The sequence below is a fragment of the Cricetulus griseus genome, chromosome 6, assembly GCF_003668045.3.
Source record: "Cricetulus griseus strain 17A/GY chromosome 6, alternate assembly CriGri-PICRH-1.0, whole genome shotgun sequence".
NCBI classification, from domain to species: domain Eukaryota; kingdom Metazoa; phylum Chordata; class Mammalia; order Rodentia; family Cricetidae; genus Cricetulus; species Cricetulus griseus.
The window spans coordinates 148,575,638-148,597,824 of record NC_048599.1 but is presented as its reverse complement, the minus strand read 5'-3'; the positions used below and the strand labels follow the sequence as shown (position 1 = coordinate 148,597,824).

Below are 22,187 nucleotides of genomic sequence, written 5' to 3'. Positions count from 1 at the left end.
CAGCATAAACTGTCATTGGTGTTATTGATTTTAGCCATTCTTACAGGAGTAACATGGCATCGCAGAGTTTTTTTGATTTGCATTTCCCTGATGGCTAAGGATGTTGAGCACTTTCCTATGTGTCTTTCATCCATTTTAGAATCCTCTATTGAGAATTCTCTATTTAGTTTTGTACCCCACTTTTAAATTGAATTATTTGGTGTTTTGATGACTAGCTTCTTGAGTTCTTTGTATAGTTTGGAAATCAGTCAGATGCCTGGTTGGTGAAGATCTTTTCCCATTCTGTGGGCTGCCATTTTATCCTGTTGACTGTGTCTTTGCCTTACAGAAGCTTCTCAGTTTCAGGAGGTCCCATTTATTAATTGTTGATCTCAGTGTCTGTGGTACTGGTGTTATGTTCAGGAAGCAGTCTCCTGTACCAATTTGGTCCAGGGTATGACCTACTTTCTCTTCTAAGAGGTACATTGTGGCTGGATTTATGTTGAGGTCTTTGATCCATTTGGACTTAAGTTTTGTGCATGGTGAGAGACATGGATCTATCTTCAGTCTTCTGCATGCCAGCATCCAGTTATGCCAGCACCGTTTGTTGAAGATGCTTTCTTTTTTCCATTGTATACTTTTAGCTTCCTTGTCAAAAATCAGGTGTTCATAGGTGTGTGGGTTAATATCAGGGTTTTCAATTCTATTCCATTAGTCAGCGTGTCTATTTTTGTGCCAATACCAAGCTGTTTTCAGGACTATAGCTCTATAATAGAGCTTGAAGTCAGGCATGGAAATGCCTCCTGAAGTTCCTTTATTGTACAGGGTTGTTTTGGCTATCCTGGGTCTTTTGTTTTATCATATAAAGTTGAGAATTATTCTTTCAAGGTCTGTGAAGAATTGTGCTGGGATTTTGATGGCGATTGCACTGAATCTGTAGATTGCTTTTGGCAAGATTCCCATTTTTACTATGTTGTTCCTACCTATCCAAGAGCATGTGAGATCTTTCCATTTTCTGGTATCTTCTTTAATTTCTTTCTTTAAAGACTCAAAGTTCTGTAACACAGGTCTTTCACTTGTTTGGTTAGGGTTACCCCAAGGTATTTTATGTTGTTTATAGCAATTGTAAAGGGTGATGTTTCTCTGATTTCTTTCTCAGCCCATTTATCTTCTGTATATAGTACGCTACTGATTTTTTTTTTTTTTTGAGTTAATCTTGTATCCTGCCACTTTTCTGAAGGTGTTTATCAACTGGAGGAGTTCCCTGGTAGAGTTTTTTAGGTCATTATGTAAACCATTATATAATCTGCATATAATGAAAGTTTGACTTATTCTTTTTCAATTTGTATCCCCTTGATCTCCTTTTATTGTCTTATTACTCTAGCTAGAACTTTAAGTGCAATATTGAAGAGGTATGGAGAGAATGGACAGCCTTGTCTTCTTCCTGATTTTAGAAGAATGACATTGAGTTTCTCTCCATTTAGTTTGATATTGGCTGTTTGCTTACTTTATATTGCTTGTATTATGTTTAGGTATGTTCTTGTTATCCCTGATCTCTCCAAGACCTTTATTATCAAGGGATGTTGGATTTTGTCAAAGGCTTTTTCAGCATCTAGTGAGATAATAATGTGTTTTTTTTTTCTCAGTTTGTTTATATGGTGGATTACATTGATGGATTTTCCTATGTTGAACCATCTTTGCATCCCTGGGATGAAGCCTACTTGATCATGGTGGATGATTTTTCTGATGTGTTCATGGATTCTATTTGCCAGTATTTTATTGAGTATTTTTGCATCAATACTCATGAGGGATATTGGTCTGTAGTTCTGTTTCTTAGTTGTGTCTTTGTGTGACTTGGGTACCAAGGTTATTGAAGCCTCGTAAGAGGAATTTGGCAATGACCCTTCTGTTTCTATTGTGTGGAATACTTTGAGCAGTACTGGTAATAGCTCTTCTTTGAATTTCTGGTAGAATTCTGCACTGAAGCCTCTGGCCCTTTTTTTTTTTTTTTTTTTTTTTTTTTTTAATTGGAAGACTTTCCATGACTGCTTCTATTTCATTTGGGGTTATGGGTCTATTTAAATTGCTTATCTGTTCTTGATTTAAGTTTGGTAAGTGATATCTATCCAGAAAATTGTCCATTTCCTTTAGATTTTCAAATTTTGAGGAGTACAGGTTTTCAAAGTATGACCTAATGATTCTCTGGATTTCCTCAGTCTGTTATTTCCCCCTTTTAATTTATGATTTTGTTAATTTGCATGTTCACTCTCTGCCGTTTGGTAATTTTGAATAAAGGTTTGTCTATCTTGTTGATTTTCTCAAAGCACCAACTCTTTGTTACATTAAATGTTTGTATTGTTTTCGTAGTTTCTACATTATTATTTCAGCCTGATTATTATTATTTCAGTTTGATTATTTCCTGTTGTCTATTCCTCCAGGTTGAGTTTGCTTCTTTTTGTTCTAGAGCTTTCAGCTTTCAGCTCTAGTTTGACTATTCTCTAGTTTCTTGTTATTTTTTTTCTCTAGTTTCTTCATGTGAGTACTTAGTGCTATGAACTTTCCTCTTAGCACTGCTTTCAAAGTGACCCATAAGTTTGGGTATGTTGTGTCTTCATTCTCATTGAATTCTAGGAAGTCTTTAATTTCTTTTTTTATGTCTTCCTTAACCCAGGAATGATGCATTTGTGTGTTATTCAATTTCCATGAGTTTGCAGGTTTTCTGCAATTTTTTTCTTTCTTGAATTCTAAGTTTAAAGCATGGTGGTCTGATAAGATACAGGGGGATATTTTAATTTTTTGTACGTGTTGAGGTTTCCTATGTTGCCAAGTATGTGGTTGATTTTTATAAAAGGTTCCATGTGATGCTGAAAAGAAGGTACATTCTTTTGTGTTTATATGGAATGTTCTATCGATGTCTGTTAAAACCAATTGAGTCATACGTTCTATCAGTTCCTTTGGTTCTTTGTTAAGTTTCTGTCTGATGGTCCTGTCTAGTGGTGAGAGTGGGGTGTTGAAGTCTTCCACTATAAGTGTGTGAGGTTTTTATCTGTGATTTGAGTTTTAGTAATTTTCTTTTAGCAATGTGGATGCCTTTGTATTTGGGGCATAGATGTTTAGAATTGTGACTTCATCTTTGTTAAGGGCCATGGGCCCTAAACTATGGGGTTTAAAAGCCCATCTTTGTAAGTCCTTTTATGACCTTTAAGTTCTCGGCTTAAAGCCGACTCTGTGAGCCTCATGTGACCCATAATTAGAGAAGTTTGGCCAAGCGGGACTGATAACAACTACGTTCCAAGAAAAGGCATGGGCCTTTCTGCCTGCTGTTTTGAAGATACAGCAAGAATGTCCCAGCCCCAGCAAATACCAGATGTTCCTTCCTGCTATCCCCCGCCTGCCTAATTTCCTTGTTGCAGGGCTATATAAGCCCACTCTGAACCCCAATAAATCGAGACCTTGACAATTGCACAGATGGTCTCTGGTCCCCTCTTTTTCGAGCTTGGTCTCTTCCCTTCTCTCGCCCATGACTCTTTCAGGCAGCCCCCCTTCGGAACCCTGAATGACAGACCCTCGGGACGGGTCACATCTAAATGGATTTCTCCTGTGATGAGTTTGAAATGACCTCCTTCATCTCTTTTGATTGATTTTAGTTTAAAGTCTAATTTGTTATGTAAGACCCCCAGAAAGCTCAGGCTTCCAGGATCTTAGCCCAGGACCTCGGCCACCCCAATCACAGAATGGAGGCGAAAGCTTGATGCAAATTGCATGAGGCTTTATTGTAGTTTAACGAGCTAACCCCATGTTAGCTCGGGTCTTTGATCCACCTGCCATGTCGGATGGCTAGCAAAGACAGTTCGAAGCAGCTGCGTACAGATCTTTATAGGGCAGCGTAAGGGGAGTGTCTAGGGGTATGCACAGGCTCAGGATTGGTGTTCCCCCAGGCTTGGAGGGTTTGCCCTGTGTTGATTGGTCAACTGGTTGTTATGGCCCATAGGCCCTCCCAGGATGGTTGCTATGCTCTGTGCGTCATTGCTGTGCACTTGTCTGTAAAGCACACCCTGAGCCATAAAGCATAACACCACCAGCTAACTTCTGATTGGTTCCTTGCCACGAGGCAGGCATCTGACCTCTAAGTGACCAAGGCAAGGTTATGGCAAGCACATATTCGGCTGTTATGGCTGCCGAAATGGGGAGCTGGCCCCTTCAGTTAGATATTAGGATTGCTACCCCTGCTTGTTTCTTGGGTCCATTTGATTAGCAATCTTTTCCCAAGCCTTAACTCTGAGGTACCTTCTGTCTTTGAAGTTGATATGTGTTTCTTGTATGCAGCAGAAAGATGGGTTCTGTCTTTGTATCCATTCTGCTAGCCTGTGTCTTTTTATAGGCAAGTTAAGACCATTAATATTGAGAGATATTAATGACCATTGATTGGTCATTCTTGTTTGTTTTGAATTTGTTGTTGGTGGAATTGTGTGTGGATTTCCACCTCTTTTTTCTTTTGGCTGTTGGTAAAGTGGGATTATCTATTGCCTATATTTTTCTGGTTGTAGTTAACTTCCGTGGGTTGGAGTTTTCCTTTTAGAACTTTTTGTGGGGCTGGATTAGTGGATATATATTGTTTAAATCTGGTTTTGTGTCAGGGGCCAGGAAATGTCATTAAGAAATATCTAGAAGCACAAACCTCCAGTTCAGCACCGGCCTACAATTGTATTGCAGATGCGAGATAATCTGCTATTGAATAGCATGGCCTTAGTGGAGAATGTCCCCTAGTTTGCATGTCTACAGAACTAAGCATTTGAATAGGCCTGCACCTGGGCTAGGTGTGTAAGTAACAAGTGAAGACAGTTAGGAGCCATCGAGCAGAGAGGGGTCAGGAGGAGAGAAATGACCTCGTGGCCATGGAAGCATGGTTAGAAAACAGCCAAGAAGATGCTGAGTAAACAAGTGACTCCAGTTTTGCTACATGCAACTGAGAGCTCTCTAAAGATGACAAAATGCCTGTGTTTGGTCATTATCACCATTGGGTTGCTAGGAGTTTCCAAGTCCACCCTCCCCCACTCAGGCCCAACTTCATGGCTACTATGGCTTGGGGCTGAGACATGCCGGGCCACGACAGTTTTGTCATGGAATATCTTGTTTTCTCCATCTACAGTGATTGAAAGCTTTGCTGGGTATAATTGTTGTAATTCTGTAAAAGTTTAAAAATTAGGAAATTAAGCTGCAAATGGGGCCGCTGCCGATCGATGGAACAAGAACTGTAGAGTACATTAACCATAGAGTTTTATTACCAGGCAGGAGCGGGGAGAAAGAGAACTGGAAGAACAGAGCAGATCAGAGAGTAAGAGAGAAGAATTAGTGGTTGACCACCAGAAACAGAGAGAGTGAAAGAGCAAAGAGAGAGAGGAAGGAAATGGAGAAATACAGTGTATAAGTGTAAGAGAAGAGAGGGAGAGGAAGGTAAGAGAACAGAAGAGTAGGTGGGCATGGGTCTGTCTTTTAAAGGGGTCCTTTATACCTGTGTGCAGACTAGTTCTCATGGAACCCTGGGCTGACCAAGGTACTGCCTGAGTGGATTTTGCCAGGTAACAGGGCCAGGCCACCATAATGCCTGGACCTTTCAATAGTTGTCTGGGCTGGCATCCATGGTCTCTTAGTGTTGGTACAATATCTATCCAGGACATTCTGACTTTTAGAATTTCCATGTAAAAGTCAGGTATAATTCTGATAGGTTTGCTTTTATGTTACTTGACTTTTTTCCTTAGCTGCTCTTAATATTCTTTTTATATTCTGTATGTTTGGGGTTTTGATTATTATGTGCCGAGGGGCCTTTTGTTTTTGTGGTCCACTCTATTTGGTGTTCTGTAATTTTCTTGTACTTACATTGGCATGTCTTTCTTTAGGTTGGGGAATTTTTTTCTATGATTTTGTTAAATATGTTTTCTACACCTTTGGGTTTCTTCACTTTCTTCTATACTGTTAGACCCCCGGAAAACTCAGATATCCGGGGTCCCAGGCCACGACCATGGTCATCCCAATCACCAGGTGGATTCGAGAGCTTGCGGCAAACTGCAGGAGGCTTTATTGTAATTTAACGAGCTAACCCCATGTTAGCTCGGGTCTTTCACCAACCTGCCATGGTGGATGGCTAGCAAAAGACAGCTCCTAGGGCCTCCCAAGAGATCTTATAGGGCAGCGTAAGGGGAGTGTCTAGGGGTACGCACAGGCTCACGATTGGTGTGCCTCCAGGCCTGGAGGGCTTGCCTTGTGTTGATTGGCCAACTGGTTGTTATGGCCCATAGGCCCTCCCAGGGTGGTTGCTATGCTTTGTGCGTCATTGCTGTGCGCTTGTCCATAAAGCACACCCAGGGTTGTAAAGCATAGCTCCACCAGCTAACTTCTGATTGGTTCCTTGTCACGAGGCAGGCATCTGACTTTCTAGTGACTAACTTCTGATTGTTTCCTTGTCACGAGGCAGGCTTTCTAGTGTCTAGGACAAGGTCAGACAAGCACATGTTCGGCCGTTATGACTGCCGAAAGGGGAGCTGGTCCCTTCACTTTAAGGGATTTTCTCATATCTTCTTTGAGGGCCTCTATCATTTTCATAAAGTTGTTCTTAAGGTCATTCTCTTCTGTCTCATCTGTGTTGGGATGTTCAGGTTTTGCTGGTGTAGAGTCCCTAGACTTTGGTTGTGAAATATTGATTTTTCTGTTGTTGAATGTGTTTTTAGATTGTCTTCTTCCCATTCCTTCTTCCAGTGGGTGTAGAAGGAGTCTCTTCCTCTGCTGGTGGGTACGGAACCAAGGTTCCCTTCTGGAGGGTACAAACAGGTCCAACACTCTGATGGCTCTCCTCTTCCCATGGATGTAGGTGGGACTAGTAATGGGGCCTTGGCAGTCTCTGGGTGGACTGGACCCTGCAGGGACTGTATCCTTATTGTGCAGTCCCCAGGCCTCTAGTGTCTCTGAGCAGGGCAGAGGAAGGTGGTCCAGAAACCGGCCATTTATTTTTATTTATTTATTTATTTAGGCTTGGTTTTTTGAGAAAGGGTTTCTCTTTGTAACAGCATTGGCTGTCCTAGAACTCACTCTGTAGACCAGGCTGGCCTCAAACTCACTGAGATCTGCCTGCCTCTGCCTCCCGAGTGCTTGGATTAAAGGAAGACTTTTATACAGGGCCAATGGAAACGTTATTATCCACACCATTCCAAAAGTTCTTAAGTCTGACTGTGGTGGTGCATGCCTTTAATCCCAGCACTTGGGAGGCAGAGGCAGGTGGATCTTTGTGAGGTCCAGGACAGCCTGATCTACAGATAGAGTTCCAAGACAGCTAGGACTGTTAGATAGAGAAACCTTGTCTCAGAAAGAAAGGAGGGAAGGAAGGAAGGAAGGAAGGAAGGAAGGAAGGAAGGAAGGAAGGAAGGAATTAGCATAGCCAAGCTTCCACCATTCCAAATGCAACGAATGTCATGGGATAGTGTCTGAAATATATACCCCAGATTTCCTTGTTTTACTTATATGTTACCTACCTGATGTACCTACCAATATACTTAAAAAGTGTCTCCATTGATGATTTTCTTTGTTCTGTAACTATACTGTCTTCATGAAACTGTTGAACATGCTCTTGATCATGGTCACTCATGGTTGGCTCAAGAATAAACTCTTTTTTTATTCTTCTTGAAGTGAGAGCTTTATTTTGCACAAAATAAAGGATACTTTCTTTTGAAGTCAAATGATTAGCAACCCTAATTATAACTTGAAAATTCAACATTTAATAGTGGGTTATCTCATCACATAACTGTAAAAGGTCCTGTTCTGGTGTTACATTTTAAGGCTAGTAATTCAATAGACAAAGTGATGGGAGAGCCAGTATTCCAACAAGCCATTGAGTTGAAAAATGAAGGGCTGGCTTTTATTCCAAATTCTACCTTGTCAGGGGCCACAGGTACAAAGGCTATGTGTAGTTTCTGAGGAGTCTAAGTTCAGTCATACCTAGGTGAGTACCATGGACACACTGCTGCAATAATCAGTCTTCTCCATGTGGCCACAGTGCTGTGCACAGGTCACCAAGCTCTCCAGACATGCCCATTGCTGATTTGTATAAGCCTGAAGAAAGATGACAGATTAGAGGGCCACTTGAGGGGTAGTGGTTCTGATTCCCTACTCCCAACACCCGTAATGTTCTTCTCAAGCTGACTTTATCAGTTAATTATTTGGAGTGTGAAGTGGGGAGTAAGACAAATGTTGCAGTGAAAAATAGGCTTGCTAGCCAGGCGGTGGTGGTGCACTACTTTAATCCCAGCACTCAGGAAGCAGAGGCAGGGGGATCTCTATGAGTTCCAGGCTAGCCTGGTCCACAGAGTAAATTCCAGGACAGGCTGAGAAGCTACACAGAGAAACCCTGTCTTAAAACAATTAAATAGAATGAATGAATGAGTATTAAATAAACAAACAAACATAAATAAATAAATAAATAAATAAATAAATAAATAAATAGGCTTGCTAAGTGCTGGGAGCAAGCTAACCCTTGGCTACACTCCTTTGCTTTCTCTTGTGGGCCTGCACCAAAGTTTCCGCTTTGCATGTCTCTTGAAGGTTCTTGTCTACTCCTTCACAACAGAGTCACTTCCACAACAGAGATCTCAGCTTACACATGTTCTTGAAGATAAGCTGCAGGTCCTCAAAGCAGCACATGGTCTTCTTGGTTAACATCTTCCCAAAGATATCATCCCAGATGAGCTACAGGTCCCCTTTGAGTTTCTCTCCACTCCAGCTCCTGCCCATCCCTTGGGCTGGAAGTCTCCAGGCCCAGGCCAACCTGAGCTCCACAGTATGTCATCCCTCTACAGAACTCATGTGGCAGGGTTAGTGGTGGGAGTAGGGTGGCTTGGAGAGATCTTTTGCATTTCTGAGCCTGGTCCAGCCCCAGTCCAATCCTGGGCCAACTGGGTGGACTTTGGAAGCTTAGTCAGGTCTGAGGGTCCATCCAGCTCTCCAAACCTATTACCCCCACCACCCAATGGGGGCAAGAAGGTGACATTCTAATGTGTCTTGCCATAGGGAAGGTGGGTACCTCAAGTCATGCTGTGATAGAAGCAGTCCTATTTTAAAAACTCTTGTGAATCTAAAATCATCTGAAAGAACTAAAGAATTAAATCCATGTATAAGCAGCTTCTTTTGAACAAAGTGAGGGTAAATCTTCACGGTCAACTTGAAGCATGTCTCTTGGTCTGTCTGTGAGGGTATTTCCATAGCGCATTATGGTGATATATTATTTATGATTTATTAAAGCTTGCCTGGGGATTCATAAAGCAAAGCCAGCCACAAGTCATAGAAGCCAGGCACACACCTTTAATCCCAGCAGCCAGAAGCTAGGATGTGGTGGTACACCTTTAATCCTAGGATTTAGGATTAAGAGATAGATAGATGGATCTCCTTGAGTCCAAGGCCACCCAAATCTACTCAAGATTTTTCCGGTCCTAAAGAAACAGCTCACACAAAGATGATCTCAGCACCTGGGATCACACACTTTTGATTTCAGCACTAGAGGGATATAAAAGATAAGATCAGGGCCTTTAAAAGTCAGTATTAGGGATTCATTCTCTATAGACACTCTGAGGAGAGGTTGCAGTCTGAGGCTTGGTGAGAGCTCGTGGAGACAGGATCAGCCCTTTCAGCCTGAGGTAGAAGTGAGAACTAGTGGCCAGCTGCTTTGCTTTTCTGATCTTCAGCTTGAAGTTTGAACCCCAGTATCAGTCTCTGGGTCCTTTTATCTTTTGTGTTACAGCGCTTTACCTGAGCATGATGGCTCCATCCCACAGGCTAGGGCCCAAATGGAATAAAAGTGTGAGTCAGCTGAGCTGGCTGCTCCAGTCCCTTGAACACCAGATGTCCTTATATGCCCTGCCATGATGGTCTGAACCTTCTAAAATTGTGAACCCAAAAATAAATTCCTCTTCTTGTTATTTCTATTAGCTATTTTGATCACAGTGACACTAATATAAATAGATAAGGATCCATACAAGGCTAGAGAATGCTCAGTGCTCAGGAGTGTGTACTTCTCTTTTAGAAGACTGAGAGTTGGTTCCCAGGACTCACATCAGAGAGCTCACAAGCACTTCTAACTCTAGTTTCAGGAGATCTGACACTCAGGCCACCATGGGCACTGCACTAATACTCACAAACCCAAATTCAGACGTGTGCATACACAATAAAATTACATTTACATATTGTTTCTAAGTTTCTCTTTCTCTTGAGTTTTATCTTTTGCTGATTCCTGTATTGACAGCTTTCTTTCATATAAGTTCGCTTAAGTTTTTAAGTTGCCTTTTAAAAATAATTATAGTGACAACCAACCTTTCTGGCTTTAGTTATGTTACCTAACTTCACAGTCATCTAAACATTTTGACTGAACGTGGGCTGGACTCATTGGCTCACTCTCCCAAAGCCATTGCTGGTACTTGAATCCAGGAATTTAAGCATCCTAGGCAAAGAGTAGTAGGCCACTTACAAGGCTGGGTCATAAAAGCATGGCTCCCATCTTAGGTTTGTTTATTTGTGTTTGGTTTAGATTTTTTTTTCTTTTCTGTGTAGTTTAGGAGCCTATCCTGGAAATTACTTTGTAGACTGGGCTGGCCTGGAACTCACTGAGATATGACTGCCTCTGCCTCCCAAGTGCTGGGATTAAAGGCGTGCACCACAACCACCTGGCCTCTTCTTTCTTCCCCTCCCTCTTATACATACACACACACATATTCACACACACACCTGTGCTCGAGGCCAGGCTTGTGGTGCATACTTGTAATCCCAGTACATAGGAGGTCAGCTGAGGATGCAGAGTGAGGCTCCTGTCTCAAAAAATCTCTCAAATCAAAACAATACCCCCAAACAAAACAAAAAAACCCCAAACCTCAAATCAAACAAACCAAAACCAAAGAAAAAGAGCTGGGGAGATGGCTCAGCAGTTAAGGCACTTGTGCTGCTTAACTATAAGGACTTCAGTTCAGATCTCAGAAAGCTGGGTAGGCATGGTGGCCCACCTGTGTAATTCCAGTACTTGGAAGGTGGAGATGGGATACTAACAAAAGCTGATTTCTCCAAACTAGCCATATCAGGAGCTTCAGGTTCAGTGAGAGACCCTGTCTTAATGGATGCAATAAAGATAGATTGAGGAAGACTCTAGAAGTCAGTCTTCAGTCTTCATATGCGCACATGTGTCCATACTCATTCACACCGCACACACCACACACAAGGGAAAGTAAAGAGAAGTTTATGGAGAATGCCATGGTTAAACAATCAAATCAGCTATCAGCCATGAGTGCCAGCTTGATAGTGACTTTCTGTTCTGTTGCCCTGTTGCTCCACCGCAGCTGATGCTCCAGTGAGTTTGACTTCAGTATCATAGAAACCTTGAGCAAGGACAGCAACAAGCAAGACATGCCCAGATTCCTAAGCCACATAAACCTGCAATCATGTTTGTTGTTTTCTTACAGTGTTACTGGGGTATTTTATTATAGCAATGGCTAAGAGGTACACTTATATTTCTTGGAAGTTAAATACAAGGGAAATATTTTTATAAAGAATAAAATAGTGGGGCTGGAGAGATGGCTCAGAGGTTAAGAGCACTGGCTGCTCTTCCTGAGGCCCTGAGTTCAATTCCCAGCAACCACCTGATGGCTCACAACCATCTGTAATGAGATCCAGTGCCCTCTTCTGGCATGCAGGCATACATACAGGCAGAACACTGTATACATAATAAGTAAATTTTTAAAAAAAGATACTAATTCTTCTATTAAAGTGAGAGGCGAAATTGCCCAAGGAAGTGGAGGATTGTTGGGCAGCACTGAAATGAACTTTAAAGGACAAAGTATTGCTATAGATGAAGAATTGGCCTCATATTCAGGGAGAACTGAATAAAAGTAAAGTTGAAGCATTTAAACATATAAACATTTTTACATTTATTTATTTATTCACATCGGTGGGGATGGCCCTGTGTAGCAGTCAGAGGATATCTTTGCAAAGTCAGTTCTTGTCTTCTATCATGCATGCCCCAGGGATTGAACTCCATCTTACTGGCCCTCAGGCATATCATTAAAAATATTTATAGGTTTTTTTTTTTTCAGAGGTACTCTCTCTGAGTGCTGGCTGTGTCACTTACAGCAGATCACAAACATAAAATCTACTATACACACACAAATGAAAAACATGAGGTATTTATTCTGCAAACAAAAATATAAAAGCTCCCATAGGAGCTTTTTAAATAAATTGCCTTAAATTGGTGTGTGTGTGTGTGTGTGTGTGTGTGTGTGTGGGTGGGTGTGTGTGTTAGGGAGGTGGGGGGAGCTGGAGGATGCTGTCTCTGATAGCCTGAACAAATAGCTTCTAAAGAAAACGTGCACATAGACAAATTTGCAGTAATGTTTAGGTGATCCTGAACTATAAATTGAGAACCTCTCTCTTCAAATTAGAAGGCCTACTTATTTTATTTTTGTTTTTTTGAGATAGGGTTTCTCTGTGTTCCCTGGAACTCACTCTGTAGACCAGGCTGACCTCAAAATCACAGAGATCCACCTGCCTCTGCTTTCCGAGTGTTGGGATTAAAGGCGTGGGCCTATTTTAAGCAGTGTATTTTTATATAAATCTAGCATATTTTATATGATTTAATTTTTGCACGGTTTTTAAGGACCAATTTCACAGTTGTGTATTGTTCACACTAAGGCTCACAGTTTGAAACCTTATTAGATTTAACAAAACTTTGCAAAAATAGTGTAGCTTTCTTGACTTCACTAGAATCTTTGAAGGTTATCACCGTGCATAAATGTAGTAAATTATGGCAACTATTGATTCAACAACTATTTAGCTAATACTACTTGATAGGAGGGGGTTATTCAAATTCTTTAGATGTCCATGAAGTTGTTTTCCTGTCCAATAATCAAGTTCAGGGTGTCATACAGCTTTTGGTTGTCTAAGGGCTTGTGTTTGTATCTTTTAAGTTTTAATTTCTGTGCTTTGGGTTACTTATTCTTTGAGAAATTAATGTTTTGTTGTTGTTGTTATTTTCAAAACAGTGTTTCTCTGTGTAACAGTCCTAGCTGTCCTGGAACTCTCTTTGTAGACCAGGCTGTCTTCGAACTCACAGAAATCTGCCTGCCTCTGTGTCCTGTGTTGGGATTAAAGGTGTGTGCCACCACCGCCCGGTCAAAATGAATGTTTTTGAAACATTTCTTCGTTTTAATAGACATGATAAAAAAAAAACAAAGAAAACGCATTTGGAACTTCTTTCAAAACTTGAAAGGAAGGTTGACAAAATTCATAGTTCAAACCTAATGTCGAAGTGTTTTGTCCTAAAATAGGACCGGTAGCTCCTCCTCAGACGCCGGGTTGAGCTTCCTGTGATTGGGCAGCGCGCGTCGGCCGTGACGCCGGAAGGCCGCCCGATTGGCCCGCATAGTCCGCTCTCGGCAGCTTTGCTCTGTCGCTCAGGGTGTTCAGGCACTTCTCTTTCTCCCAGCGAGCTCTTTGCTGGTGACTGCAGCTGCTGGTCCGGAGGAACGCGTCTGAGCGAGTCGAGGTAACTGCAGGCGTCAGCGGGAGGAAGCGGCGGGCCTGGACATGGGTGGGGCAGCGTATGCGCCCGGGGCCTGACCACTTTGCCTCTGGGCCCCTGGATTCCTGCTTCCGGGCTCCCCTCGAGACTTCGCGAGGCCTTCATTCGCACCGCCGTCCTCACTGTGCCCTTCCTGCCCTGTCTTCCACACTGCTCCGCCTCTGTAGTTTACTCCTCACTGGCCTCCTCAGCCAGGCTCTGCTCTCTTCACGGCCCCGCCTCCTCAGCCCCGCCCTCCTGGTCCTCTGCCTCGCCCCATATGCTCCGCCTTCTCAGCCCCTTCCTCACAGCGCTCTGCGCTACTCCTCCTGTTCCCTGGTCCCTAAACCAAGCTCTGGCCCGCCCCACCCTTCTTTGCTCCTCCTCCCAGCCCTGCCCTCCTGTTTCCTGCCTCTTCTTCAAGTCTTTCTCTTGCCATGCCTGTCTCACTGCCTTCTCCTCAGCTCTGCCCTCATGATCCTCCACCTCATTCTTGCTCTTCCCTCCTAATGTTTACCTTCTGCTCTGTGCACAGTACTTCTCTGCCAACTCAGCCACCTCAGCACACTCCTCTTCTGGCCCTGTCTCTCAGGGACCTCGTTGTGACCTTCTGGTGCGTCCCTGACAAAGAGGGTTTTTTTTTTTGTTTATTTGTTTCTGTTTTTTTTTTTTAAAGTTTTCTTTCCCTCAGCCTGCATAGTGCTCTGTCTTAACTGTGTTGGGTTTCTGCCCTGTGGGAGACAGGTACATTGTAGTAGTGTAAAAGACATGTGTTAAGTCTCTCCTGAAGCATGGTGTTGTATGCTTGGAGGAAAGGCTGTTTTGTATTCTTTCTTTCCTTTTTTGGGGGGGGCGGGGTTGAGACTCAGTTTCTCTGTGTAGCCTTGGCTATCCTGGAACCAGCATTGCAGAGTAGGCTGGTCTTGAATTCACAGATATCTGTCCGCCTCTTTCTTGGAAATGCTGGGATCAAAGGTGTGTTCTACTACACCCAGAGTTTTTTTTTTTTTTTCTTTCTAATTATTCCTGCTGGATCGTCAGACTTTTAAGAAACTGAACTATACCTTTCCCCCCAAATATCTGGGTCTTAGATGTTCTTTAAACATTTGATTATTGTTTAAATCTTGTTGCTTAGTTTGGGAAAGAAATATTTTTGATCTAGGCCTCAGTTTTGCTTTCTATAACAGAAGCCTGGTAAACTATGGCGTAAAGCCAGGGTTGGGTTTGTTGAAATTTTGCTTATGAAAACACTTTAGATTCTTTAAGTTTTCGGATGTCAGCACAAGTGAACCTCTTATGGTTCAGATTCATGTCCTTGCTCAAGCCAGCAAAACAATCCCTGGTACATTGCCCTCTTGCAGGCACCATGACAACCCTGGATGATAAGCTGCTGGGGGAGAAACTACAGTATTACTACAGCACCAGCGAGGATGAGGACAGTGACCATGAAGACAGAGACGGAGACAGTGGAGCCCCAGCCAGCAGCTCCATACCTGTGGAAGCTGAGCTGGCCAGCGAAGGCATTTCAATCAATACAGGTACTGGAAGGTTCCGAGCTCTAGAAACTGGCTCAAAAGTGCCCAATAAAGTGTGCATCAGCTAGAAGCTCCTGCTCTCCTTTGCCCAACTCCAGAGACTTCCCAGTGTTGTTGTTCATTGTGCTTGCTTCTAGCCCTTCCTCTATACAATGCAAATCTGTATGTATATCAGCATGGCAGGGAATGGCTGGACAGGGTTCTGAGAACCCATTAGTCACACATGTGAGTGTACTGGTAGAGTTAGTTCCTAGAAATGGCATATGTACACTATTTTTTAAATTAAAATTTATTATTGCATGTATATGCACGATCAGTGTGCATGGGCACATATTCCAAAATGCCAATATATAGATAAGAGGAGAGCTTTTTGGAGTTGATTCTCCTACCTTTGCAGTTAAATTCCAGGAAGTTTCCTCAGGTTGCCAGGCTTAGATTGCAGGTCCTTATTGCTGAGCAACCTCAGTGCCTTCTACACTATTGTGTATTGTTTTTAGTTTTTAATTTTCTATTTCTGGAGTTGGACCAAGGGCTTCCTTCATGCTATGCAAGTGTTCTACCACTAGTCCACTTTAATGGCTCAATATTGTCAGTGCTGTAAGTTGAGGTGGTGCTTAGAGTTCAGCCATCAATACAATTTTTACTTTTGGAGACAGGGTTTCTCTGTGTAGTCTTGGCTGTCCTGGAACTCACTCTGGAGACCAGGCTGGCTTCGAACTCACAGAGATCCTGCCTCTGCCTCCTGAGTGCTGAGATTAAAGGTATGCGCCACCAATGCCCAGCTTCCATCAATACAATATTTTTCCTTACACTTTTTCTTATACTGTGTTAACAACTTTCTAAATTGGTGCCATCTTGTTGGATAAGAAATAGCTTTTTTTTTTTTTTTTTTTTTTTTTTTTTTTTTTTTTTGAGAGAAGAGTCTCACTATATTGCTAGGCTGACCTTGAACTCCTGATCTCAAATGATCCTCTGTCCTCAGCTTCTCTAGTAGGGAGGGATTCCTGGCATACTCCTGGCATGCACCACTATGCCTAACTTGTCATTGTTTTTTTTTCCTAATATTTTTGGACTATCTTTCATGTCATGAATTGTACTACTGTCTCATCCTGCCCTGTCTTGCCTTTTGGTGCTGGGGATCAAGTCCAGGGCATGGTAAATTCTTGGTTAGTACTCTACAGCTGAACTACATTCCCAGCCCTTGGTTTTTGAAGGAAGGTTCTTTTTATAGCTCAGGCTGACCATGAACATGTGATCTTCCTGATTGTAGAATGCTTGCATTGCAGGTATTGGCCACCAAACTGTCTAGAATTACCTTGCTCTTCTTAAATGTTTCTTTATTTACCTTTGGGTAGATGAATAATAATTTGTACAATGTTGGGCATTAGGTTGGCCATTTAATTCTTGCAAACTATGCTGTAGTAGACCTCACGGTATGTAGAACATTCTGCCCTGTGTAAGGGTATATGGATGCTCCTCCTGTGTCATAGATAGAACAAGCTTCATGCAGATGTAAGTTCCTGTTTACAGATGTCAGCTGGTCCAAAGCCCCTGTCTGTTCTTGGTCATGTTTGCCCTACTCAGGCCCAAAAGGTGTGATCAATGACTGGCGCCGCTTCAAGCAGTTGGAGACAGAGCAGAGGGAGGAGCAGTGCCGGGAGATGGAACGGCTGATCAAAAAGCTATCTATGACCTGCAGGTCCAATCTAGATGAAGAGGAGGAACAAAAGAAGCAGAAGGACCTCCAGGAGAAAATCAGTGGGAAGGTAGTGGCATCCTCAGACGTTTCTGTTGTGCTGGAAGTGAGCTTGGTGATTCAGGAAAGGGAGGAAGTTGGGTTTGCTTCTGAGAAGCTTTGCAGTGCATGGCAAAGGGGAGAGCCCTGTCATAACTCAGGGTGAGTCTGGGCTTGGTCTCAGCCTGCTTTGGCTAAATGAGGTCATTACCCTTCTCTCCCCAGGGTTCTGCAGGTCAAATACTCGTCTTAGGGACTGGCCTGTTGAAAGTGTGGAGCATAATTGGTTTCTTAATCATATTCTTAAGCATTTATTTTGTAGAGGCAGTACAGTAGAACAGACATTCTAGAAGATATTTGAGCCCAGGGTCCCTGACACCTTCCAACCTTATCAAAATTAAAGGTCTCTCTTGTTCCCTCTGACCATGGAAGAAATGTCCAGTAGTGCCTGAAATCAATTAGCTGTGGCTTAAAGCTAAAAATCAAGCACAGGGGCCAGTGAGAAGGCTCAGTGGGGAAAGGTGCTTGCTGTGCAAGCCTGGTGACCTGAGTTCACCAGAACCCATGAAGCCATGTAAAGGTGCAGGAGAGAACCGGATCCACAGAGCTGCCCTCTGACCTCCACCTGCGTATGGAAGCACATGCACCCACTCGTGCACACTTGTTCACATGTGTGTGCATATGCACACACAGTGATGGCAAATTACACTTAAAAATACCACAACATAAAGGTGCAGACAAAGCATTAAGCCAAGAGTTGATTGTTTGACCAGGGAATGATTTCAGGACATACAACCTAGACAAAGGCTGTATCAGCTAAGAGACCCAGTGAGATTGGCCAAGCTAACTGTCTAGTCTGAGGTTAGAGTGATGAGAAGAAGATTGGTAATAAGACAGAGTTTAGAAGGGTGCTGGTTAGTTATGACACAGTACTGACCCAGTGTTCTGCTCTAGTGTGGTACTTCGTCTGTATAGATTAGGCAGAGATGTTTTGCTGCACCAGGCCAGGAGAAAGAAGATATCTGTTGGGGAAGCTGGCTGTAGCATACTGTGTCTGCTGTTCACAGCCACTGAGATCAGAACTAAGCAACAGTCATATGACCACATAGGTCAGATTTGAGAGATTCTGTCCCTATCCTGTTGAGTTGCCTGTAGTACACCAAAACTGGAAGCTGCTTGCTTAGTAGAAATGAGGCTGGGGGAAAGAGTAAGTATAACATATGTATATCAATTTATAAAAGTGTTTGGAAACATGAGGAAATGGTTTTTGTTATTGTTTTGTTTTGATTTTTTTGAGACAGAGTCTCACTGTGCTGGCCTAGACTCATTATGTAAACCAGGCTGGAACTCACAGAGATCCAACAGCCTCTGCCTCCTGAGTGCTGGGATTAAAGGTGTTCCCCACCACACCTAGTCATTATAAAGTATTGTTAATATTAACTAGAGACAAAAGCATATTACAAGATACCCACAACTGCTGCTACAGAAGCAAGACAACTACAGTCAGTTGACTAGCAAATAAAAAAGCTGGGCCTAGTAGTTCATGGGACCTTAAAATGGGAGGATTGGTAGTTTAAAGCCAGTCTGTTCTATATAGTGTGCTAGGCTAGCCTATTCTACATAGGGAAACCCTGTTTTAAAAAAAAGAAAAAGTTGGTGTTGAAGAACTGGCTCAGTGGTTAAGTGTGTATGTTCTTGCAGAGGACCTGGATTTGATTCCCAGTACCTACCTAGTGGTTCACAGTCATCCATAACTCTAGTTCAGGGGATCCAGTGCCCTCTTCTGGTTTCCACAGGCACCAGCATGCACATGGTACACATATAACACATCTCTGTACATAAGAGAGAAATGAGATGATGTGCCTAAGGCATTAACATGGTGCCTCATGTATTCTAAGTACAGGGTGCGTATCCACATGAAACTGTTCAGTGTCTGTCTTTGTTCACTCCTTGGTCTTCCTGCAGATGACTCTGAAGGAGTTTGCTACAGTGGACAAGAACCTGGATGACGAAGAGTTCCTGCAGCAGTACCGAAAACAGAGAATGGAAGAGATGCGGCAGCAGTTTCAGAAAGGGCCCCAGTTCAAGCAAGTTTTTGAGATCCCCAGCGGAGAAGGGTTTTTAGACATGATCGATAAAGAACAGAAAAACACCCTTATCATGGTTCATATTTATGAAGATGGCATCCCGGGGACCGAAGCCATGAATGGCTGCATGATCTGCCTTGCCACAGAGTACCCGGCTGTCAAATTCTGCCGAGTGAAGAGTTCGGTTATTGGGGCCAGCAGTCGTTTTACCCGGAATGCCCTTCCTGCTTTGCTCATTTACAAGGCGGGTGAATTGATTGGCAATTTTGTTCGTGTCACTGACCAGCTGGGGGAAGATTTCTTTGCTGTAGACCTTGAAGCTTTCCTACAGGAATTTGGTTTACTCCCAGAAAAGGAAGTCTTGGTGCTGACATCTGTGCGAAACTCTGCCACCTGTCATAGTGAAGACAGCGATCTGGAAATAGATTGAACTGATAATCTAGTTCCATAGCTATCTCATTGTTTGGGCTGGAGGACACATGTCTGTTTTTATTTCTGTCCTTCCTGTGTCTTCTGGCTTTACAGCTGTCCTTCGTAGTCTCATTTAGTATATGGAAAGTCAAGAAATTCTTAGATTAAATCAGAATGCTGACTCACTTTGTGACTAGCAAATTATATAAGCAGGAAGCTAGACTTTTGAGCTGTTTACTTCTCTAGCGTGACATCTCTGATACTGTTTCTAGTCAATATTGACATGACACCCTTTTAGGCAATGTCTTGAAAATTGTCTTCTGGTGACCTCAGAATTCTACCAGGTCTGAGAGTAGAATTCCCTAGTGAGTGTTATGTGCAATATTAATAGTGCATTTCCACAATCACTTGATTGAAAATCATGTTTACTTGTAATCAGACTCAGCTCTACTTTTTTTCCCTCTAGATCCTTCTCTACCAGGTCTGACTTAGAGGCTCCATTCAATGTTGGGAATGTAGCTCAGTGGTGAATATTTACCGAGCATATACAGGGCCCCAAGATACCTGATTCCCAGCGTTGTGAAAAGAAACAAACACAAGATTTCAGAATCCTGGTGCTGTCATTGGCAGTGGCCTCTGCTGAGGGAGCAGTGATTCAGACTAGCATGGTGAAGTATGAGCAGGAAGAATGGCTTTTGCCGACTGCTCTTATGAAGCTGGAAGACAAGTGTCCTGCTGACTGACACTGGTGTGGGTAGAGTTTGAAGCCTCAGTAGGAGGACCTTTCTGTTCTTCATATCAGCATCTATTCCTGTTACGTAAGAAGGTAACTTCTTTTTTAACCTAGATTTTTTTAAAAAGCTTTTTTTTTGCATATTAGAAAAAAATCATATTTAATAGAATTGGCCAAAATACCGATGCAAAAGTGGCTTAAAATGTATATCTATAATTCTACCACCTAAACCCTAGGTTTTGATATATTTCATATGTAGGTTTTTTTTAATGTATTAAAAGGCTTTTGTTTGTTTTTAAATGGCATTGGGATCATTTTGAGCATACTGTCTAATGTATGGTCAGCTACTAACATCGGAATTTTTTTCATATTAGTAAATACTCTTCTGTAACATTTTAATAGTCCATTGACAGATACACTGTAATCTGCTTGGCAGTTATTTTGTAGGAAGATGGCCAACATTTTATTATTATGAAAGCAATGTGTTCATTGTAGAACATATAATAGAATCTAAGCTAAAAAGATATTTAAAAGCCATAAAATTTTACTAGTAATAATTCCTGTCATCATTTTTACAGATCTCTTTCTAGCTTTATGTATATGTATATATTTATATAATTCATTGTCATTCAAGTTTTTATTTCCTTTTGATTCTTTCTTAAATTAAATGTCCTAGTATCAGGGGGAAATTAAATATAACCAGGAAGTAAAATTAGCTTTAGTGTTCACAGTGGGGTTTTTTGGTTGCTCAGAAGCTAACTGTAAATGAGTCTTGAACGTACCTGTTGGATTTAATCATCAAAAACAGTCTGTCATTTTGCTGACTAAAGAGCTCATTATAGAAGTCAAGAAAATCATTAGGAGCAGAGATGACTGATGTCAGTGTTCTAGTTTATTTTTTTATTTCTTTCTAGTCTTTTTCAGTTATGGAATTCTGTATTCTACCTTATGAGTAGTACATACTAAAATACTTTGGTATATTGTAAAAGCTTGGAATAAATCAGTGGCTTTATAATTCACTGTTTGAATAAACCATACCATGTTGAGCCAGCCCCTGTATTAGATATTTAAATTACCAGCGTTTTGCTTAGGCACTTAACATCTTTGTGACTTGTACTGTGTTTTGGATCACAGATGCCTACAAGAGTTGCTGGGAAAATGGGCAGGAACATTTTAAAGTATTTTTTTCTTTACAAAATTATTTTTTGATAATTTCATACACAAATATAATGCATTTTGATTATGTTATCCCCACCACCTTCTCTTGTCTTCCTCCCACTCCTGCTGAGCTTCTTCCCAAATAGTTCTACTTTGATGTATTTGGGTTTTGATGATCCACTGAGTTTAGCTGTTTACATGAACTTGTGAGTGAGGGGTTATTGACTGGATCATGGGCAACTTAGCAGCAGCTACACTACTGAAGAAAATGTCACCCCTTCCCTCAGCAACCATTAACTGACAGTAGCTCCTTAGGAAAGGTTGGCCTCATGACCTCCTCTCTCATCCATGATCTAATTATTTTTTCACAATTTCATATATATCAGATCTCCGATTTCCAACACCCTCCCACTGAACCCCTTTGCAGTGAATCTGCTTCCGACTTTCGTGTGTGTGTGTGTGTGTGTGTGTGTGTGTGTGTGTGTGTGTGTGTGTGTGTGTGTGTGTGTGTGTGTGTGTTTACGTGTGTTTACTCTCCATTGCACGTAATTGCTTACATGAGCATGGGTGGGCATGTTATTTACTTGAGTAAGGCAACTTAGTAAGGATTATCCACTAAGCAAATATTAACTGCCTGTATCTTCCAGAGAGATGGGTAGGACCTCACCACCCTCTCCCCTATTTATGATGAGATGTTGATGGGCTAAGTCTTGTGCAGATGTTAATTACTGTCATTTCATGGTGTAACAGTCTATGAAGATAACATTCACATCACTCCTTCCCATGTAGCTTTTACATTCTTACTGCAAAGTTTACTGAGCCTTGGAGGGGTTGATATGGATGCCCTGTTTAGGGTAAGCACTTAGCAGTCATTCTCAACATTTTGTCTGCATTAGCCATTGTTTGCTGTGCACTGGAGCTTCTCTGATCAAGGCTGAGGGCAGCGATAATCTACGGGTATGGACAAATA

At 42.1% G+C, this 22,187-nt stretch overlaps 2 protein-coding genes across 3 annotated transcripts in view; both read left to right on the top strand.

The window, feature by feature from the left end:
- Positions 1-22,187, top strand: part of Dennd1a (DENN domain containing 1A) — a 1,920,886-nt gene that overhangs the window by 951,683 nt on the left and 947,016 nt on the right.
- Positions 13,406-21,110, top strand: Pdcl (phosducin like). Of its 2 annotated transcripts, none has more exons than XM_027423592.2 (4): positions 13,406-13,543; positions 14,920-15,096; positions 16,678-16,859; positions 18,794-21,110. In XM_027423592.2, the coding sequence occupies exons 2-4, from the start codon at positions 14,925-14,927 to the stop codon at positions 19,343-19,345; spliced, it is 906 nt and encodes a 301-aa protein (XP_027279393.1). In that variant the 5' UTR covers positions 13,406-13,543; positions 14,920-14,924; the 3' UTR covers positions 19,346-21,110. The 2 variants fall into 2 exon arrangements, with proteins under 2 accessions (XP_027279393.1, XP_035302895.1); XM_035447004.1 differs by lacking the exon at positions 13,406-13,543 and adding an exon at positions 13,968-14,171.

Coding starts and splice junctions, on each gene's coding strand:
- Pdcl (XM_027423592.2), top strand. CDS start 14,925: ATGACAACCCTGGATGATAAGCTGCTGGGGGAGAAACTACAGTATTAC. Junction 15,097..16,677: donor AGGCATTTCAATCAATACAG/GTACTGGAAGGT, acceptor TGCCCTACTCAG/GCCCAAAAGGTGTGATCAAT. Junction 16,860..18,793: donor AGGAGAAAATCAGTGGGAAG/GTAGTGGCATCC, acceptor GTCTTCCTGCAG/ATGACTCTGAAGGAGTTTGC.